The sequence below is a fragment of the Budorcas taxicolor genome, chromosome 15 (genome assembly GCF_023091745.1).
Source record: "Budorcas taxicolor isolate Tak-1 chromosome 15, Takin1.1, whole genome shotgun sequence".
In the NCBI taxonomy this organism is placed as follows: Eukaryota; Metazoa; Chordata; class Mammalia; order Artiodactyla; family Bovidae; genus Budorcas; species Budorcas taxicolor.
The window spans coordinates 8,896,409-8,915,349 of record NC_068924.1 but is presented as its reverse complement, the minus strand read 5'-3'; the positions used below and the strand labels follow the sequence as shown (position 1 = coordinate 8,915,349).

The 18,941-nt window shown below is 38.5% G+C and overlaps 1 protein-coding gene across 1 annotated transcript in view; it reads left to right on the top strand.

Moving 5' to 3' along the window:
• The window catches only part of CNTN5 (contactin 5), a 654,757-nt gene that overhangs the window by 14,510 nt on the left and 621,306 nt on the right, over positions 1 to 18,941 (top strand). The window contains exons 2-3 of the mRNA XM_052652997.1: positions 16,002 to 16,125; positions 16,252 to 16,427. Of these exons, the coding sequence (XP_052508957.1) occupies positions 16,002 to 16,125; positions 16,252 to 16,427 (300 nt within the window). The remainder of the gene's footprint in view (positions 1 to 16,001; positions 16,126 to 16,251; positions 16,428 to 18,941) is intronic.

Here is an 18,941-nt window from a genome sequence, read left to right as displayed (position 1 = left end):
TCAAAAATTTTAAAAATACTTTATAAAAAAACTTCTTACAGAGATGATTAAGCAGACATTTTTTAAAAAGCCCATGTATGCCTAAATGGTATGAAGAGGATGAAACAAATGAAGAAGAAATCTTCCAGAAAAATGAAGTCTTATGAGGGAAGAAAAGATGGTGGAGTAAGAATACATGGAGCTCAACTTCTCCAACAAATACACATAAAGGAATTGATCTATATGTGGAACAATCTTCACTGAAAATGAACTGGAAACTGGCAAGACTCCTGTACAAGTAAGAATTTAAGAAGATACATATGCAATTGAGTAGGAAGGGAAGAAAAGCAATTGAGTCAAAACCTGCGCCCCTGGGAAAGGGACTCAGAGGACAAGGAAGATTATAGAAGTAGATACCCGCCCTGGGGAGTGAGTGACTGAAGCCACAGACAGGGTGTCCCATTGCTGGAGTCTCACACAGAATAGACAAGTCTCCTTGGCTGGATGGAATATGTTTGGATGAGATAGAATGTCTGGAAAATCTTGCAGTACACTTATGAGGGGTCTGTACATTTTAAATAGCCCCAAGGCAGGAGGCAGAGTTGTCTGCTGTTGTGGCTGTGGGTTTCCCACAGCCAAGCACTGTATGGTGAACACCACAGTGAAAGTCAAGTAAATGCTCTGACCTCACTCTCTCCATGGCACAGCACAGCTCTAGATCTGGAGCAGACCAGCCTGGAGGAAGGACACCATGAGGGGATGCAGAAGTTACCTAGTCCTGGGGCATAGCCCAGGGAGGGTGGCCCAAGCCTAGAATGCATTCCTCAAGCCATGTTCCCAAAGCTTCCTAAGCCCTGACAGTGACACCTCCACCAAAGCTAATCCCCCATCATGTGCTTAGAGTCCATGTGGGTCCTGCCACCCCTGTGAAATGACTCCACAACACTGAGAGGTTAATGGAGGCAGCAGAGGAAGGGACAGTGATCAGCTGTGAGAAACAAACAGAGCTCACACCCAAGGCTGCACCTGATCAGAGCCACAACTGCCTACACAGGCAGCACTTGAAGTTCACTTGCTTCAGCTCCCCTCTTCTTCTGGGGCAAAGAACCTGGTTTGGGGAGGGAAAAAAATATACACTTAAAGAGAATAGAGCCACTTTGAACCCAATCCTCAGGGCTTCTGTTCCAGCAACTTGGGGTCATATCCTACACTTGACACTGAGGTATGAGGAAATCCTACCTCATACTCAGTGCCAGCTTTAGCTCCTCCATCTCCAGTCTCATTCCTACCAAGGTGATACCTACCAGCACACCCTGAGGAAAGATGTGAGTGTCATCCACTTCACACCAGCACTCCTACCAAAGGCATTAGATACACCCAGTTTGCGTAGGGAGGTTCTCACATTAAAAAAATATCGCTTTAAGATTGTAATAGGCAATTGTTTCAGTTAAATTCAATGAGCCAGAGAATATTAAGTAAAATAAAAGTTCAGAGGAACTATTCTTAATGGAAAGAACAAGAGAATATTCTGGAAAAACAAATAAACAGAAGTAAGTTATCAGATAAAGAACTCAAAATGTTGGTACTAAAAATATTAACTGAATTAGAAAAAATATTTGATCTTAACTACTGAACATTTTAATAAGGAACTAGAAAGTATAAAAAAGACCCAATCAAAAATAAATAATTCAATAGAAAAAACACAAAGCATGCTAGAAGTGATGAGTAGCAGACTAAGTGACAGAGAAGAATAAGTTATCTAGAAGATAAAATAATAAAATCATCCAAATAGAACATGAAAAATAAAATAAATTTTATAAAATAAAAGCAACTGAAGAGATTTCTGATCCAAGTAAACAACATAAGAAATGAAAGAGGGGTAATACTAACTGATATCACAGAGCTACAAAAGAAAAAAGAAATCACAAGAATATTGTGAATAGTTATATGTCAACCAGCTGGACAACTTAGAGGAAATGAACAAAATTTTAGAAAGATACAAACCACCAAGATAGAATCAAGAAAAAAGAGACTTCTTGAATAGACTGATCACTCGTACTGAAAATAAATTTGTCAATGTAACTTAAAAAAAAAAAAAAAAGAGCAAATAAAGCTACAGGATTGGATGGTTTTACATGGGAACTCTATTAAACATGTACAGAACTAAACCTATCCTTCTCAATCTGTTTCCAAGATGGAAGAAGATGGAATGCTCCAAAATTCATCTTATGAGACTGCAACTATCATGATACCAAAATCAGACAATAATTATAAAAAAAAAGAGAAACGTATACGCCAATATCTTTGATGAATATACATATAAAATGCCCAACAAAATATCAGCAAACTGAATCCAAAAAAATACAAAAAGGATCATAAGCTATGGATCAAGTCATATTTATTCTAAGGACACAAGAATGATTTAACATTTGCAAATCAAACATGATACACCATATTAACAAAAGGAAGGAGTAAAATTAATAATTATCTCGATAGATGCAGAAAAAAACATTTGAAAACCTACAACCTACATTCATGTTTAAAACTGACATAAATCTGGGTATACTGGGAACATATAACAACATAATAAATGTCACTTATGACAAACCTACAGCTAACATATTTAATGGTGAAACATTGAAAGTTTTTGTCTAAATTCAGAAATAAATCAAGGATGCTCACTGTTGCCACTTCTATGTAACATAGTATTGGAAGCCCTAGCCATAGCAATGAGACAAGAAAAAGAAATAAAATGCATCCAAATTGGGGAAAAAAAAAAAAAAAAGAGGTAAAACAGTCATTATTTGCAGATGATATAGTATTTCATTCAGAAAACCCTACAGTCTCCACCAAAAAAACCTACTACAACTAATAAATAAATTTAGTAAAGTTGCAGGATACAAGATTAAAATACAGAAATCTTGTTTTTCTGTATGTTAATAACGAACTATCAGAAATAAAAAGTAAAAATTAATCCTGTTTAAAATCACATCAGTAAATGAATACATAAAACATCTGGGAATAAATGTAACCAAGGAGGTGAAAAATCTATTTTATGACAATTATAAAACATCAATGAAAGAAATTGAATATGATACAACTGAATGAAATGATATCTCTACCTCTTTCATTGGAATAATTAATATTGTTAAAGTAGCCATGCAATCAAAAACATCTCCATATACAATGATAGCTTTAATAGAATACCAACGACATTTTTCACAGAGCTAGAAAAACATCTTAAAATTTACATGGAACTACAAAAGATTCTTATTTGACAAAACAATCTTGAGAAAAAAGCAAAAAGCGGGAATTTTCATGACCCCATACCTCAGACTATATTACAATGTAAGAGTAGTCAAAAAAGCAACGTGCTGGCACATAAAACAGATACATAGATCAATGGAACAAAACGGAGAGCCCAGAAATAAACCCATGCACCTATAATCTATTAATCTATGATGAAAGAGGCAAGAATATGCAATGCAGGAAAGATATTCTCTGAAATAAATGGTGTCTGGAAAGTGACAGCTACATGTGAAACAATGAGACTAGAGCATTTCCTCTCACCATATACAAAAATAAACTCAAAATAGATTGAAGACCTAAATACAGGACCTGAAACCTTAAAACTTCTAGAAGATAACATAGGCAGAACACTTGTTGACATAAATCTTAGTAATAATTTTTGGATCTGTTTCCTAAGACAAACAAATAAAAGCAAAAAGAAACAAGTAAGACCTAATTTAAGAAACTAATGGGACCTAATTTAACCTAAAAGATTTTGTACAATAAAGGAAAACTTTTGACAAAACAAAAAGACAACCTACTGAATGGGAGAAAATGCATGCAAATAAACATAACCAGTAAGGGATTCATATCCAAAATATGTAAGCAATTCATACAAATCAGTATATTAAAAAAAAAAAAAAGTAATTAAAAAGTGGGAAGAGTACTGGAGTGGGTGGTCATTTCCTTGTCCAGGGGATATTCCCAACCCAGGGATTGAACCCAGGTCTCCCACACTGCAGGCAGACGCTTTACTATCTGAGCCACCAGGGAAGCCCACTAAAAAGTGGGAAGAAGACCTGTATAGGCCTCTCCTTGAGTGTTGGCCCACCCTCATGCCTTGAAGGTGTACTATCCTTTGTTTACCAAATAAAACTCTGAGTTGCAACCAAGGTGTAACACTGGTCTGCCTTTTCAACTCTTCCTTGTGGTGAGACTGGACTGAGGATATGACACCCTCTCCTGACATATCTGGTGCCATGACCCAGATGTAACCTGGATGTAGCCACCTCAGCTGGGCCCAGTGAGGCGGAAGCCCATCAGAGCTGAAGCCCAATATGGTGAAAGTTCACTCAGTGAAAGCTGAGCACAACAGAAACCCAACACAGCAGAAGTGATGGGAAGTTGATTGCAGTGGGACCTGGCACAGCAAAAACTAAGGTGGCAGAAAGCTCATGTAGCACAGTCTCAGATTCCAGAAGACCTCTGGTTAAGGTAGGAGGTCCTCGCCTCTGGCTGGAAGGCACATATGGCTAACAAAACCTTAATTCCTTTACAATCTCTCCTTTGTGTCTGCTCATACTCCCTGTGAACAGGCAAGCAGCTGTGATGTAATTGAGGGATTCTGTCAGGAGCTACTCCCTGGCATGTCCTGAAACCTCCACCATCCATTGTACCCAGAAGCCATTGCCCAGTGGGTGAGGGTTCTTTTGTCTTTAGTCTTCCTTGTGCTGAAGATCAGGGAAATGAAAGCTGTGTGGGCACAGGTCAAGCGTTTAGCCACTTTCCTGGAAGGCTATTCCTCAGGAATAATAAGGGGATATTAATAGTAAGGGGATTCCTCAGCACATTCTTCTCACTTCCTTCTCCTCTTGTCCTCCAGGTCTTCCCTTTTTCTATGCCACTCTCTGCAAAGTATTGGGAGGGTTATTAGTTTTTCTATTTCCAGAAGTTGTGCTCTTTGCATGAGCCTTGTTTGGGCCCACAGTGTTGCCTCTGCAACTTTCTGGTGGGACAATCAGAAAATGGCTGGCCTTTGGGAGGGAAAAACTGTTTAATACCCTCAAGAGATTCAGGCCTTCATCTCCCATGTTTCCTAAGACATGTGTAACAACAGCACTTCTTAGTGCACCTGCTAGGGTGGGCGGCAGACACACAATACCTGCTAAAAGTCCACCTGTCGGTGGCATCCCTTCATGGGCAATTGGACTTCCAGGGACAATGTTTGCCACTTTGGGAGTTAGCCTGTGGGCCATTTCAGCCCAAACTCTTACCACTCTTCTCCTAAAGTTGTGAATATACCCCCAGATCAAATCTCCATTCCATGTTATTGAACATCTACCCACTTCTTTATCATTAATTCTGTTATACCTAGAGTGGGTCAACCTGCCTCAACCTACCCAAGGACCCAATTCCCAGGAGTCTGCCCAGTCTCGACTTGCCTGAAGATTCAATCTCCAGGAGGTTGACCTGCTTCCACCTGCCTGGGGATCTGCACCTTGACCTAGGGATGCCTAGCTCTCAGATTGCAACAGTACTGGCTAGGATAAGGTTCAGAAGACTCACCCTAAGGAAGTCCACCCATGGAAACAGAAGGAAACCTATTAGTTATGGTGCTGTGGTGCTGTGCTTGGGTCTCAGCAATAACTCAGGAGCCCAGTGAGAATCCCACTGCCTTTCTGGAAAGGCTAAAAGAGGCCCTACTAAAGTTTCCCAATCTAGATTTAGACTCTTGCAATGGAAATGTGATTTTAAAGGACAAATTGTTGTCCCAGTTTGCATCATACATAAGGATAACGTTGCAACAGCTATAGCATCAAGACTCTGCTTCCTCTTTAGATGAAATGGTCCAGACAGCCACTAATATCTTTAATACCAGAGAACAGGAGAAGGAGGCCAAGGCCCAAGAAAGGGAGAGAAGGAAAGAGTCAAGGCATGCCCAGATGCTGGCCACCTTCCAGGGAAGCCCTGTGGCAAACCTCAAGGACAAGGCATGAGACAAATGCCTAATCTGTAGACAGGTGGGACACTGGGCCAGAAAGTGTCCATACCATGGCAAGCCTCCTAAAACTGCTTGCTACAAATGCCATCAACTGGGATATTAGGTAGCACTCTGCCCTGGGGACCCAAGAGCCTCAAGGTCAAGTGCCAAGCCTTCCTTCACGATGGTTTAACAGGACTGAAGTGGCCCACTCCAGCCAGTTCACCTATAACAGTTAACCATCATGGGACTGGAGCCAAATGTGCAACTGGATGTGGCAGGTAGGTCCAAAAATTTCTTGGTTGACACTGGGGCTACCTACTCTCTCCTGACCTCCTGCTCTGGAGCCATCTCCCCCCAACATGTACCATTTTGGGTGCTACAGGAAAACAATTACAAAAATATTCACCCAATCACTTCTCTGTTGCTGAGATGGACAGATATTTTCCCATCAGTTTCTGATGGTCCCTGAATGTCCAAATCCCTCACTGAGAAGAGATATACTCACCAATCTCATTGACATGGGGACCTCAAAAGGAGGCAGAGGCAACACTAAAACAAGCCTTAACCCAAGCACCCACCTGAGGTTGCAGACCCAGAAAAAGCATTACAGTATACAGCCATGAAAAGGAAGGGGTAGCCCTGGGAGTGTTAACTCAAAGGTTGGGACCTGAGCCCGTCAGTAACTCACTTATCGAAGAGGCTCAACCCGACTGCCTGAGGCTGGCCTCCCTGAGGCTGGCCTCCCTGCCTTTGAAAGCTTGCAGCCCTAATAGAAGATACTTTAAAACTCTCTTGCTATTTTTATTTATTTATTTATTTATTTTTACCAGCGACCAAGTGAAAAAACTAAATGAGAGTGGCCATTTATGGATATCCAATCAAAGAATCCTCATGCATTACCAGGTAATGCTGATGGAAAATCCAGGACTATTTCCTTTTTTGAGGTTCTTAACCCAGCTACCCTCATGGCTAACCCTGAGAAATCTCTCCCCTTTCACTCTTGCCTAGAAACTTTGGACCACTGGACAAAATCCTGAAAGGGATTGTAGAGAAGACCCTTTGACCAATCCTGAGGAAATCTGGTACACCAATGGAAGCAACTTTGTCTTAGATAGAAAAAGGAGGCAGGATTTGAAGTAGTCTCCAGTTTTGAGACCATAGAGACTAAACCTTTAGCTTCAGGTACTTCAGTCCAATTGACTGAGCTCATAGCTCTGACTCAAGCTTTAGAGCTGGGAAAGGAAAGAGCAGCCATTTACATTGACTCCGTGTGCCTTTCAGGTGCTACATGCATATGCTGCTATTTGGAAATAAAGAGGCCACTTGACCACCCAAGGGTCCCCAATAAAGTATGGTGATCAAATCCTTAGGCTCTTGGAGGCAGTCCATCTGCCTGCTGAGGTTGCAGTCTCCCACTGTAGAGAAGACTGGAAAACAGAGTACAGAATTGGCTCAAGGGAACCAGGCGGCAGCAGCTAAGAGAGCAGCATTACAAAACAGTGACCTAATAGGGGTTTCCACCATAGTGCTGCTAACTAATTTGCCAGGAACTCCTTGATATACTGAAGGTGAGAATCTTAAAGCTAAGAGTGAGGGCTTTCAACAAGATCTTGTGAGGTGTTTCCAAAAAGAGGGGCTCCTCTTTCTGCTGAAGAACCTCCATTGAGAGTTGGTTAACTCCTCACATGCCACCACTCATCTATGGGACAAGGCCCGCCAAACATTACTAGAAAGTTCCTTCAGAGGAGCAAGCCTCTAAATGACTATAAGTGATGTGGTCTCCCTATGTCTTACTTGCCAATTAAACAACCCCCAAAGAACTCAAAGACCCCAGCTGGCCCAGCCAATCCAATGTCATGGGACCTACCCAGGAAAGGGCTGGCAGATGGACTTTACCCAGATGCCAGTTTCTCAAGGATATAAATACCTAATTGTCATGATAGATACCTTCACAGGATGGATTTCACCTGAGGAGGTGGTGAAAAAGCAGCACCATGAAATTATTCCAAGATTTGGCCTGCCTAGGTCACTACAAAAAGACAATGGAACATCACTTACTTTTAAAACCATCCAAGGGCCCTCTAGGGAGAAGGCAATGGCAACCCACTCCGGTACTCTTGCCTGGAAAATCCCATGGACAGATGAGCCTGGTAGGCTGCAGTCCACGGGGTCGCTAAGAGTTGGACACGATTGAAGTGACTTAGCAGCAGCAGCAGCAGCAAGGGCTCTCTAAGGCATTGTGAAGTGAAGTTGCTCAGTCATGTGTGACTCTTTGCAATTCCGTGGATGGCAACTTAGCAGGCTCCTCTATCTATGGAATTTTCCACTGGAGTGGCTTGCCGTTTCCTTCTCCAGGGGATCTTCCCAACCTGGGAGTCAAAGGCTCCCACGTGGCAGGCAGACGCTCTACCCTTGAGCCCCCGGGGAAGCCCCTCTAAGGCATTGGGCGTTACCTCCATTGTGCCTGGCGGTCTCAGTCTTCAGGAAAAGTAGAGAGAGCCAATCAATTCTTAAAATCAGTGACAAAGAAGATAATTCAGGTGACCTTTCTCAGATTAAAGGAGGCTTTACCAATAGCTTCCCTCTGCACCCATGTTGCCCCTAAGGAACAGATTGATCTTAGCCCTTCTGAGACACTATATGGGATAACTTTTTTTTTTTAATGTCAATGACCTTTTCAAGGATCCAGAGACTCAGACCCTCTGGTCTTATGCCATGGTCTTATGCCGTGGTCATTGGGCAATTCCAACAAAAAAATATGTTTATGAGATGTCAACCAAGGACCCAAAAGATTCCGAAGGGCCACCACTATATGCCCCAGGGATTCAAGTCTTAATTAAGGTCTGGAAAGATGGGTCCCCAAAGGCTGAACTCCAGTTCACATGGAAGAAAAGAGAAGAGGACACTCAATACACCTGTGACCTCCTGGGAGCTCTCCAATACCTATTCAGAACTATCAATAAGCAACATTCTAATGAATACCCCAAAAATTAAGTTTTTGGGTATAAGCTTTCTTGGGATAACTCTTGAGTTAACTCTGGGCTATGTTCTTTCTCTCTTTGTTTGTCTTAGCCAAGGAAACTCACTCACCCTTAGACAGATAGCTCTATAGGGACTCTGAGGCTTGAGACTAGCAAGAGATGGAGACCGCATGCTCCTCAATGTCTCAGCTCAGCAAGAAGTAGCCGGAGAGATCTCAATGTCCCTATTCCCAATGAATTGGGCCTCCCATCCCTTAAGGGGAAAATGTTAGGTAATTATAATAGAAAAAGGAGTCCAAACTGGTGGCAGCTAAAAAGACAAAGAAAGGGGAAAAGCCCATGAAAAGGGAACAAAGGGAAAATCCTCTGACCTGGACTGGGAACCTCAGGTGAAGAAAACACACCCCTGTCCTGACTGATGATGTGTGCTAGCCCTAATCTGCATAGGGCAGTCTCAGAGGGAGGAGACAAAAAGTGTAAAAGGAGGGAGTCAAGACAGGTTGAAGCCTCTCCTTCAGGGTCAGCCCCCCAAAATGCCTTGTGGCTGTACTATCCTTCATTTACGAAGTGAAACTCTGAACTATAAAAAAAAAGACCTGAATAGATATTTTTTCCACAGAAGACATTCAGATGGCTAACAGGCACATGAAAAAAAAAAAAATCTCTAAATTGTTAATTATATTAGAGGAGTTCAAATCAAAGCCAAGGAACTACCATCTCACACCTGTCAGAATGACTGTCATCAAAAAATCTACAGGAAACAAACGTTGGAGAGGATGTGGAGAAAAGCCCACCAGATTCCGCTGTCCACTCATGCATTGCAGGAGGATTCTTTACCACTGAGTCACCAGGGAAGCCCTCAAAATAGTTTGTCTGAGTTTACTTGTAATTATACCTTGTTGGTATGGAACTTTAAAAGCTAATCCCTTCAGAGATAGAATCATCTTTGATTACCCTTTTGCTAGGGACTGGGAAACTCACCATAGATACAGGCTTTTCCACCCTTTACGATGAACTTTATTTCTAAGAGAAAAACAAGAGAAAGAGGAACAGCAGAGAGACGGAGAGAGAGGGCTCACTGAGTCATTAAATGTTTTCAGAAGTGACAATGAACAGATGTTTCTAACAGACTATGGGCTCTCATAATAGAATATGTGTTTTTCAGACTAATCCTTTAACTTTTCAGTCTGTCACTTAGCAATCTTAGCGTTCTGCTTTTCCCAGTTTGGGAAGCCTTTATTTCTCTTGGCTTGTTTTGACAATTTTCAGAGTCTAAGATTTGGAACCATAGAACATTAATTAAATCAACCATTTACTATGTGCTAATTTTGAAGAAGTCTTCTCTCAGAAGCTCAGTGTTTTCATCTTTGAATTACAAATAATTATGAAACTCGGCTCAGATAACTAAATAGTAATATACAAGAGTGCTTTGTGAATGCTATTTAAATATAATAATAATAGTTACTATAAATATGGTAATAGTGGCAGTAACAATAGTGATAGTGATAATGAGGTTCTGTATTCCAACAACCTTGAATTTATGTCCCAAATTTATAATTTATTTGCTATACAAATTTGCTTAATTGATTTCAGCCACAGTTTTGTCTTCTATAAAATAGGAAAATTAAATAGATAACTAATAAAAACGTACTGTATAGCACACGAACTCTACTCAATACTCTTCAATGTCCTATATGGGAAAGAATCTTAAAAAGTGTGAATATATATAAAACTGATTAACTTTGCTCTAAAACTGAATTTAATGCATTGTTAATCATCTATACTTCAATAAAAGTTAATTAAAAATAAAGGATACTACTCTTACAAAGAAAGTGAAAAATTACTGCTCTATGAAAAAATAAAATGTGGAAATTAGTTCTAGTCACATTGTTATGAGTGTTACATGATATATTGCATATAAATTATTCAGTATAATGTCTGGCATATAGTAATTATGACACAAGTAAGTTTTAGTTATTACTCTTATTAATTACAATTTGTTGAGTACTTGTAGCCATGAAATTAAAAGATGCTTACTCCTTGGAAAAAAAGTTATGACCAACCTAGATAGCATATTGAAAAGCAGAGACATTACTTTGCCACCAAAGTCCGTCTAGTCAAGGCTACGGTTTTTCCAGTGGTCATGTATGGATGTGAGAGTTGGACTGTGAAGAAAGCTGAGCACCGAAGAATTGATGCTTTTGAACTGTGGTGTTGGAGAAGACTCTTGAGAGTCCCTTGGACTGCAAGTAGATCCAACCAGTCCATCCTAGGGGAGATCAGTCCTGAGTGTTCATTGGAAGAACTGATGCTAAAGCTGAAACTCCAATACTTTGGCCACCTCATGCGAAGAGTTGACACATTGGAAAAGACTCTGATGCTGGGAGGGATCGGGGGCAGGAGGAGAAGGGGATGGCAGAGGATGAGATGGCTGGAGGGCATCACCGACTCAATGGACATGAGTTTGAGTGAACTCTGGGAGTTGATGATGGACAGGGAGGCCTAGCGTGCTGTGATTCATGGGGTGGCAAAGAGTTGGACATGACTGAGTGACTGAACTGAACTGAACTGAACTGTGACATACTAAGTATTTACAAATGTTGATCGATCTCCATAATAATATTGAAAGGAAACATTATTATCTACAATTAGTAAATTTAGCAGCAAATTATAAAAGTAGTTGACTCAAGATGGTTTTATTTATTTTTTAATTTTTATTTTTACTTTATTTTACTTCACAATACTGTATTGGTTTTGCCATACATTGACATGAATCCACCACGGGTGTACATGAGTTCCTAAACATGAACCCCCCTCCCACCTCCCACCCCATATTATCTCTTTGGATCATCCCCGTGCACCAGCCCCAAGCATGCTGTATCCTGCAACGAACATAGACTGGCAATTTGTTTCTTACATGATAGTATACATGTTTCAATGCCATTCTCCCAAATCATCCCACCCTCTCCCTCTCCCTCAGAGTCCAAAATTCCACTTTATACATCTGTGTCTCTTTTGCTGTCTTGCATAGAGAGTCATCATTACCATCTTTCTAAATTCCATATATATGTGTAAGTATACTATATTGGTGTTTTCCTTTCTGGCTTACCTCACTCTGTATAATCGGCTCCAGTTTCATTCATCTCATTAGAACTGATTCAAATGTATTCTTTTTAATGGCTGAGTAATACTCCATTGTGTATATGTACCACTGCTTTCTTATCCATTCATCTGCTGATGGACATCTAGGTTGTTTCCATGTCCTGGCTATTATAAACAGTGCTGCGATGAACACTGGGGTACATGTGTCTCTTTCTATTCTGGTTTCCTCGGTGTGTATGCCCAGCAGTGGGATTGCTGGGTCATAAGGCAGGTTTGTTTGCAGTTTTTTAAGGAATGTCTACACTGTTCTCCATAGTGGCTGTGCTAGTTTGCATTCCCACCAACAGTGTAAGAGGGTTCCCTTTTCTCCACACCCTCTCCAGCATTTATTGCTTGCAGACTTTTGGATTGCAGCCATTCTGATTGGTGTGAAGTGGTACCTCATTGTGGTCTTGATTTGCATTTCTCTAATAATGAGTGATGTTGAGCATCTTTTCATGTGTTTGTTAGCCATCCATATGTCTTCTTTGGAGAAATATCTATTTAATTCTTTGGCCCATTTTTTGATTGGGTCATTTATTTTTCTGGACTTGAGCTGCATAAGTTGCTTGTACATTTTTGAGATTAGTTGTTTGTCAGTTGCTTCATTTGCTATTATTTTCTGACATTCTGAAGGCTGTCTTTTCACCTTTCTTATATTTTCCTTTGTTGTGCAGAAGCTTTTAATTTTAATTAAGTCCCATTTGTTTATTTTTGCTTTCATTTCCAGAATTCTGGGAAGGTGGATCATAGAGGATCCTGCTGTGATTTATGTTAGAGAGTGTTTTGCCTATGTTCTCCTCTAGGAGCTTGCATTCCTATACACTAATAAGTGAGAAAGTAGAAAAAGAAATTAAGGAAACAATTCCATTCACCATTGCAACGAAAAGAATAAAATACTTAGGAATACATCTACCTAAAGAAACTAAAGACCTATATATAGAAAACTATAAAACACTGATGAAAGAAATCAAAGAGGGCACTAATAGATGGAGAAATATACCATGTTCATGGATTGGAAGAATCAATATAGTGAAAACGAGTATACTAACCAAAGCAATCTATAGGTTCAATGCAATCCCTATCAAGCTACCAACGGTATTTTTCACAGAACTAGAACAAATAATTTCAAGATTTGTCTGGAAATACAAAAAACCTTGAATAGCCAAAGCAATCTTGAGAAAGAAGAATGGAACTGGAGGAATCAACTAGCCTGACTTCAGTCTCTACTATAAAGCCACAGTCATCAAGACAGTATGGTACTGGCACAAAGATAGAAATATAGATCAATGGAACAAAATAGAAAGTCCAGAGATAAATCCACACACATATGGACAACTTATCTTTGACAAAGGAGGCAAGAATATACAATGGAGTAAAGACAATCTCTTTAACAAGTGGTGCTGGGAAAACTGGTCAACCACTTGTAAAAGAATGAAACTAGATCACTTTCTAACACCACACACAAAAATAAACTCAAAATGGATTAAAGATCTAAATGTAAGACCAGAAACTATAAAACTCCTAGAGGAGAACATAGGCAAAACACTCGCAAGATAGTTTTAAAGTTTGAATTCAAGTGTCTGACTCTAAAGCTCAAGAATTTTAAAAAGTATATAAAAGTATAAAATATATTTATTAAAATTTATTCTTAAATATCATAGATATTTATAATTTCAATTTAAAAGATTATATTTTAATGTGTAAAGTCCAGAAGAAATGATTCCTTTTCATAATTTTATTATGTAGTTTAATACTAATTGAAATTTTGAGGTTTCATGTACTTTTCCAAATTTTAAGAAGATCATTATGATACAATAACATGCAGCATGATATTTTGACAATAATTTCCTCTAGTTATTTATTTATCAAATATCTTATTTATTTTCCTTTTTTTAAAGTAAAACAGCAGTTGAATTTAGTATAGAATAACACATTTTAGTTACACTCATGTATTTTTTTTTTTTTTTTTTGTTAATACCTTAGGGAAAGGAACCTCAGTTATGTTTTCCAGGAGAACTCAAAGAAAATACTTGTTGGTATTGGCCATTGTGAATATTCAATTTGTATCGGAGGGATGATTGGAATACCATGTTTCTTTTTGTCCAAAAGAGACTGGCTGTAGAGTACTTTGCAAGAAAGCATATCAATTTACTCAACTCATTATGCTAAATATGGAGGTGTACATATTTTCAGTAATAATTTGCTAAGTCTTTATTTTTGAGACTATTCATTCTTGAATTGTTTCCTGATATTTTCTTGTGGTTATCCACAGAGGATGTAAATACCCCACCTGTTTAACACAGACATTGGAAAAATCTTCTTCCTAAAATCTTTGCTCTTCATATTTTCTAATACAGTGGCTTTAAACAAGGGTTATTTTCACTCCATGAAACATCTAATGAGGTCTGCAGACATTTTTTATTATTCCATTTTGGAGAGGTGTGCTGCTGGAATCTGGAGGGTAGAGGCCAGGAACGATGGCAATCATCTTACAGGGCACAGAAAACCTTCACAACAAAGAATATCCCCAAACGTCTTTTGTGCCAGTGTTGAAAATATTAATCTAAGGTTATCATGTAATCAAATTTATGATTAGTGAAAAAATAAAAAGTTTTACTTTTTCCTGATATCACATTTCAGAATGCTATTGAGACTAGGTATGCATATAATTCTGTACATTCTACTCAACTAGGGCTATATATTATTTATAATCCCTCCAGCATATTACTCATCATTTCTCCAGCAGAATTATTCTAAAATTCCTTAAGTTCAAGTTGACATTTGAGGCCTATTTTATTTCTACTTTTCCATGAAATGTTCATTAGTTTAAAATTACCTTTATCATAGATTTTCTCTGTGCTAACTAATTAATGAGATAGACTCCAGTGTCTGGTGCATAGTATTCATTTAAACAGCTCTTTTTCCCTCCCTTCCTTTTTTTTGCCTCTTCTCTTCTGATTTCCTTATTTACTTTACTAACATGTAAACATTTAGTTGTATACAGTTTTGCTATCTTTATTCAATTATTTGATTTTTTGGAGGACGTGTCTCATTTATTCCTTGAGAATGTGAATATTTGCATTGCATCATTTCCCCCTACTGTCAAGCATCATTAAGCACTAACTAGTGCTTGATTGTGGAGAAGGCAATGGCACCCCACTCCAATACTCTTGCCTGGAAAATCCCATGGACAGAGGAGCCTGGTGGGCTGCAGTCCATGGGGTCGCTAAGAGTTGGACATGACTGAGCGACTTCACTTTCACTTTTCACTTTCATGCATTGGAGAAGGAAATGGCAACCCACTCCAGTGTTCTTGCTTGGAGAATCCCAGGGACCAGGGAGCCTGGTGGGCTGCCATCTATGGGGTTGCACAGAGTCGGACACGACTGAATCGACTTAGCAGCAGCAGCAGCAGCAGTGCTTGATTGAATAAGTGAAGAAAGGAATATATGAAAAATGCACAAGGACCAACATTTTCATATCTATAGTACCCAAGTAGTAGCAAAGTATTAGTTCATAACTTTATCATATATTATTTTCAACATTCTAAGACTTCTACAATTTCAGTTTTTTAAAAACTAATATTTTTATTTACTTTCTCCTTAGCTCTGCTTTTGGTGAATTTAAAGATATATTTTAAAATGTACAACACCTATGCTTGAGATGTGTGTTTTTTCATTTCATGTATCATATTTTTTAAAAGCTGTCTTAGTCAAGTAGAGAAAAGCATCTATTTAGGTCTCTGCAATTTACTAAAACAATATAATTTGCCAGCTATACCTTTCTTTGATAATAAGCCTGTTCAGCACGAGGAAAGAGCAAGCATTTTGAGTAGGGACATAGTGGAGAAAACAATGTCTTGCTATCTCAGGAAATTTTAAAGTGTGTCTTTTTGGTCCTTACAGAAAGTGTGGATTATGGACCAGTGTTTGTGCAAGAACCAGATGATGTAATTTTCCCGACTGATTCTGATGAAAAGAAAGTAGCACTGAATTGTGAAGCTCGTGGCAACCCAGTTCCCAATTACAGGTAGAAATTCACTATTAATCATTTTTCTTTTGTTAAAAATTCCTTTCAGTGAGATTCTGATACATCCAGGGAGTATTATGTCTCAAGTAATTTTTATATGTTTGTTTTCTGTTTTTTTCCCCTAAGATGGCTTCGAAATGGAACGGAAATAGATTTGGAAAGTGATTATCGCTACAGTTTAATAGACGGGGCCTTTATTATAAGCAATCCAAGTGAAGCAAAGGATTCTGGTCATTATCAGTGTTTGGCAGCCAACACATTTGGAACTATTCTTAGTAGAGAAGTCATACTTCAGTTTGCCTGTGAGTAAAATATTGCTCTTTCCACATATACATGTATAGTGTGTGTGTGTGTATATATATATACAGCTTTGAAGTTTATTTAGGCAAGAGCTTATGACTTCAAATTTTAAAATAATAGTATAAATTAGTCATGCTTAGAACTATGCAAACAATGTGCTTCTTCCTGACATATTTTCAAATTCCCTGAAATATGTGCCCTCTTCACAAAAATAGTAGTTTGGGAGGCTAAAAATTAAGTTCATAAAAGAAGATTAAGTCTTAGAATTCAAATATCTTTTGAAATCTAGTAAGAAATAGGTTTTTAATTAGTTTTATCTGCTTTTAAAATATTTATTTACATGATATTATTCTTCTACTGTCTATTATAGTCACTGTTGGCTATAGATTCTTCTGGACATAAGATAGAATATTCTAAAATTTTTCCTTCTAGTCAAAAAACCTCTGAAATGCTATTTCAGATTCTGACTATAACTTCCCTGCCAAGTGTCCCAGTTTCTTTTTTAATCAGAAAAAGATACCTCATGTATTCATTCATATGTCTATACTATATAGATTTTCTAAAATATGTCATATATCTAATTAACTAAATGCATCGATTTCTTGAAACTCTCAAAATTATTTTACTTATTATGAGTCTTACACAAACTTGAGGATAGATTACTGGGTGAAAAAAACTTTTGTAACATATTTTAGTGAGTAATCCTAATTGAATTTAAATTCTTGAGGATTATAATCACTGAGAAATAGATAGGAGGGCCAGGGATCTTTGTGTTAATAATTTAAATGTAACTATAATGGCTATGTAATTTATCACAAAATGATTTTTAAGTTAGAACTGCACCCTGAAGAATAAAATAATTAATTTTTCTCTTTGTAATCTTCTTCACATATTATGTCTAATTAACCCAGAACCCAGACACCCTGTTAAAGAAATGTGAAGGAGCAAAGGGAAGGAAAAAAATGATAATGGATCCAGTTTGGAGAAAATCGAGCTAGGTACTAGAAAAATAAAAACATTATCTTTTAAAGTAGAATTGGCTAAAGAGTTCAGACTGCTACTTTATATACACCAAATATACCAAGACAGTAGACTAACTATACTCCTTTTTTTTTTTAAAATATTACACAGTGCATCACAGAAATCTAATATTTCTCAATATATAGATTTAAAAGTATTCTTTTTCTTGTTCAGTTTCTCAGTCATGTCATACTCTTTGTGACTCCATGGACTGCACCACACCAGGCCTATCTGTCCATCACCAACACCTGGTGCTTGCTCAAGCTCATATCCATTGAGTCGGTGATGCATCCAACCATCTTATCCTCTGTCATCCCCTTCTTCTCCTGCCTTCAATCTTTCCCAGCATCAGGGTCTTTTCAAATGAGTCATCTCTTTGCATCACATGGCCAGAGTATTGGAGTTTCAGCTTCAGGTTCAGTCCTTCCAATGAATATTCAGGACTGATTTTTTAGGATGGACTGGTTGGATCTCCTTGCAGTCTAAGGGACTCTCAAGAGTCTTCTCCAACAACACAGCTCAAAAGCATCAATTCTTCTGCACTCAAGTTTTTTATGGTCCAATTTTCAAATCCATATATGACCACTGGAAAAATCATAGCTTTGACCAGACGAACCTTTGTCAGGAAAGTAATGTCTCTGCTTTTTAATATGCTGTCTAAGCTTTCAGAGCTTTACTTGCAAGGAGCAAGTGTCCTTTATTTCAAGGCTGTAGTCACATCTGCAATGATTATGGAGTCCAAGAAAATAAAGTCTGTCACTGTTTCAATTGTTTCCCCAACTATTTGCCATGAAGCAAATAGGAAAAGGAGTACATCAAGGCTGCATATTGTCACACTGCTTATTTAACTATATGCAGAGTACATCATGAGAAACACTGGGCTGGAGGAAGCACAGGCTAGAATCAAGTTTGCTGGGAGAAATATCAATAACCTCAGATAGGCTGATGACACCACCCTTATGGCAGAAAGTGAAGAGGAACTAAGCCTCTTGATGAAAGTGAAAGAGGAGAGTGAAAAAGTTGGCTTGAAGCTCAACATTCAGAAAACTAACATGGCATCCGTTCCCATCACTTCATGGCAAATAGATTGGGAAACAGTGTTCAATAGTGCAGTCTTTTCAAGGCAGGTACAGCAAATCCAGGAAACATGCAATAATATCAGTGGCTTATAACTTTTTCTTTGGTTTATATTGTCTGACACAAGTAAACCAATTCTCAGTTGCCTCTTTTTCTCTTAAATCAGCAGTGATGCAAAATATGCAATGTTTTCTACATTATTCAGACCAGAAATCTATTTGCTGGAAGACTCTAGGTGTCTGTTTGACTGTACCTTCCTAAGATATTAAAAAAAAAACAAACTAGCTACTGCTATCAAATACTCCACCCCATGCAGAGTGCATAAGTTGGCACCAGCATATACAGTTTAAGACTAGGCAAGGAAAGCGTTCTCTCAATCAGCCTACCTGCCTACCTACCTACCTTCTACCTGCCCACTT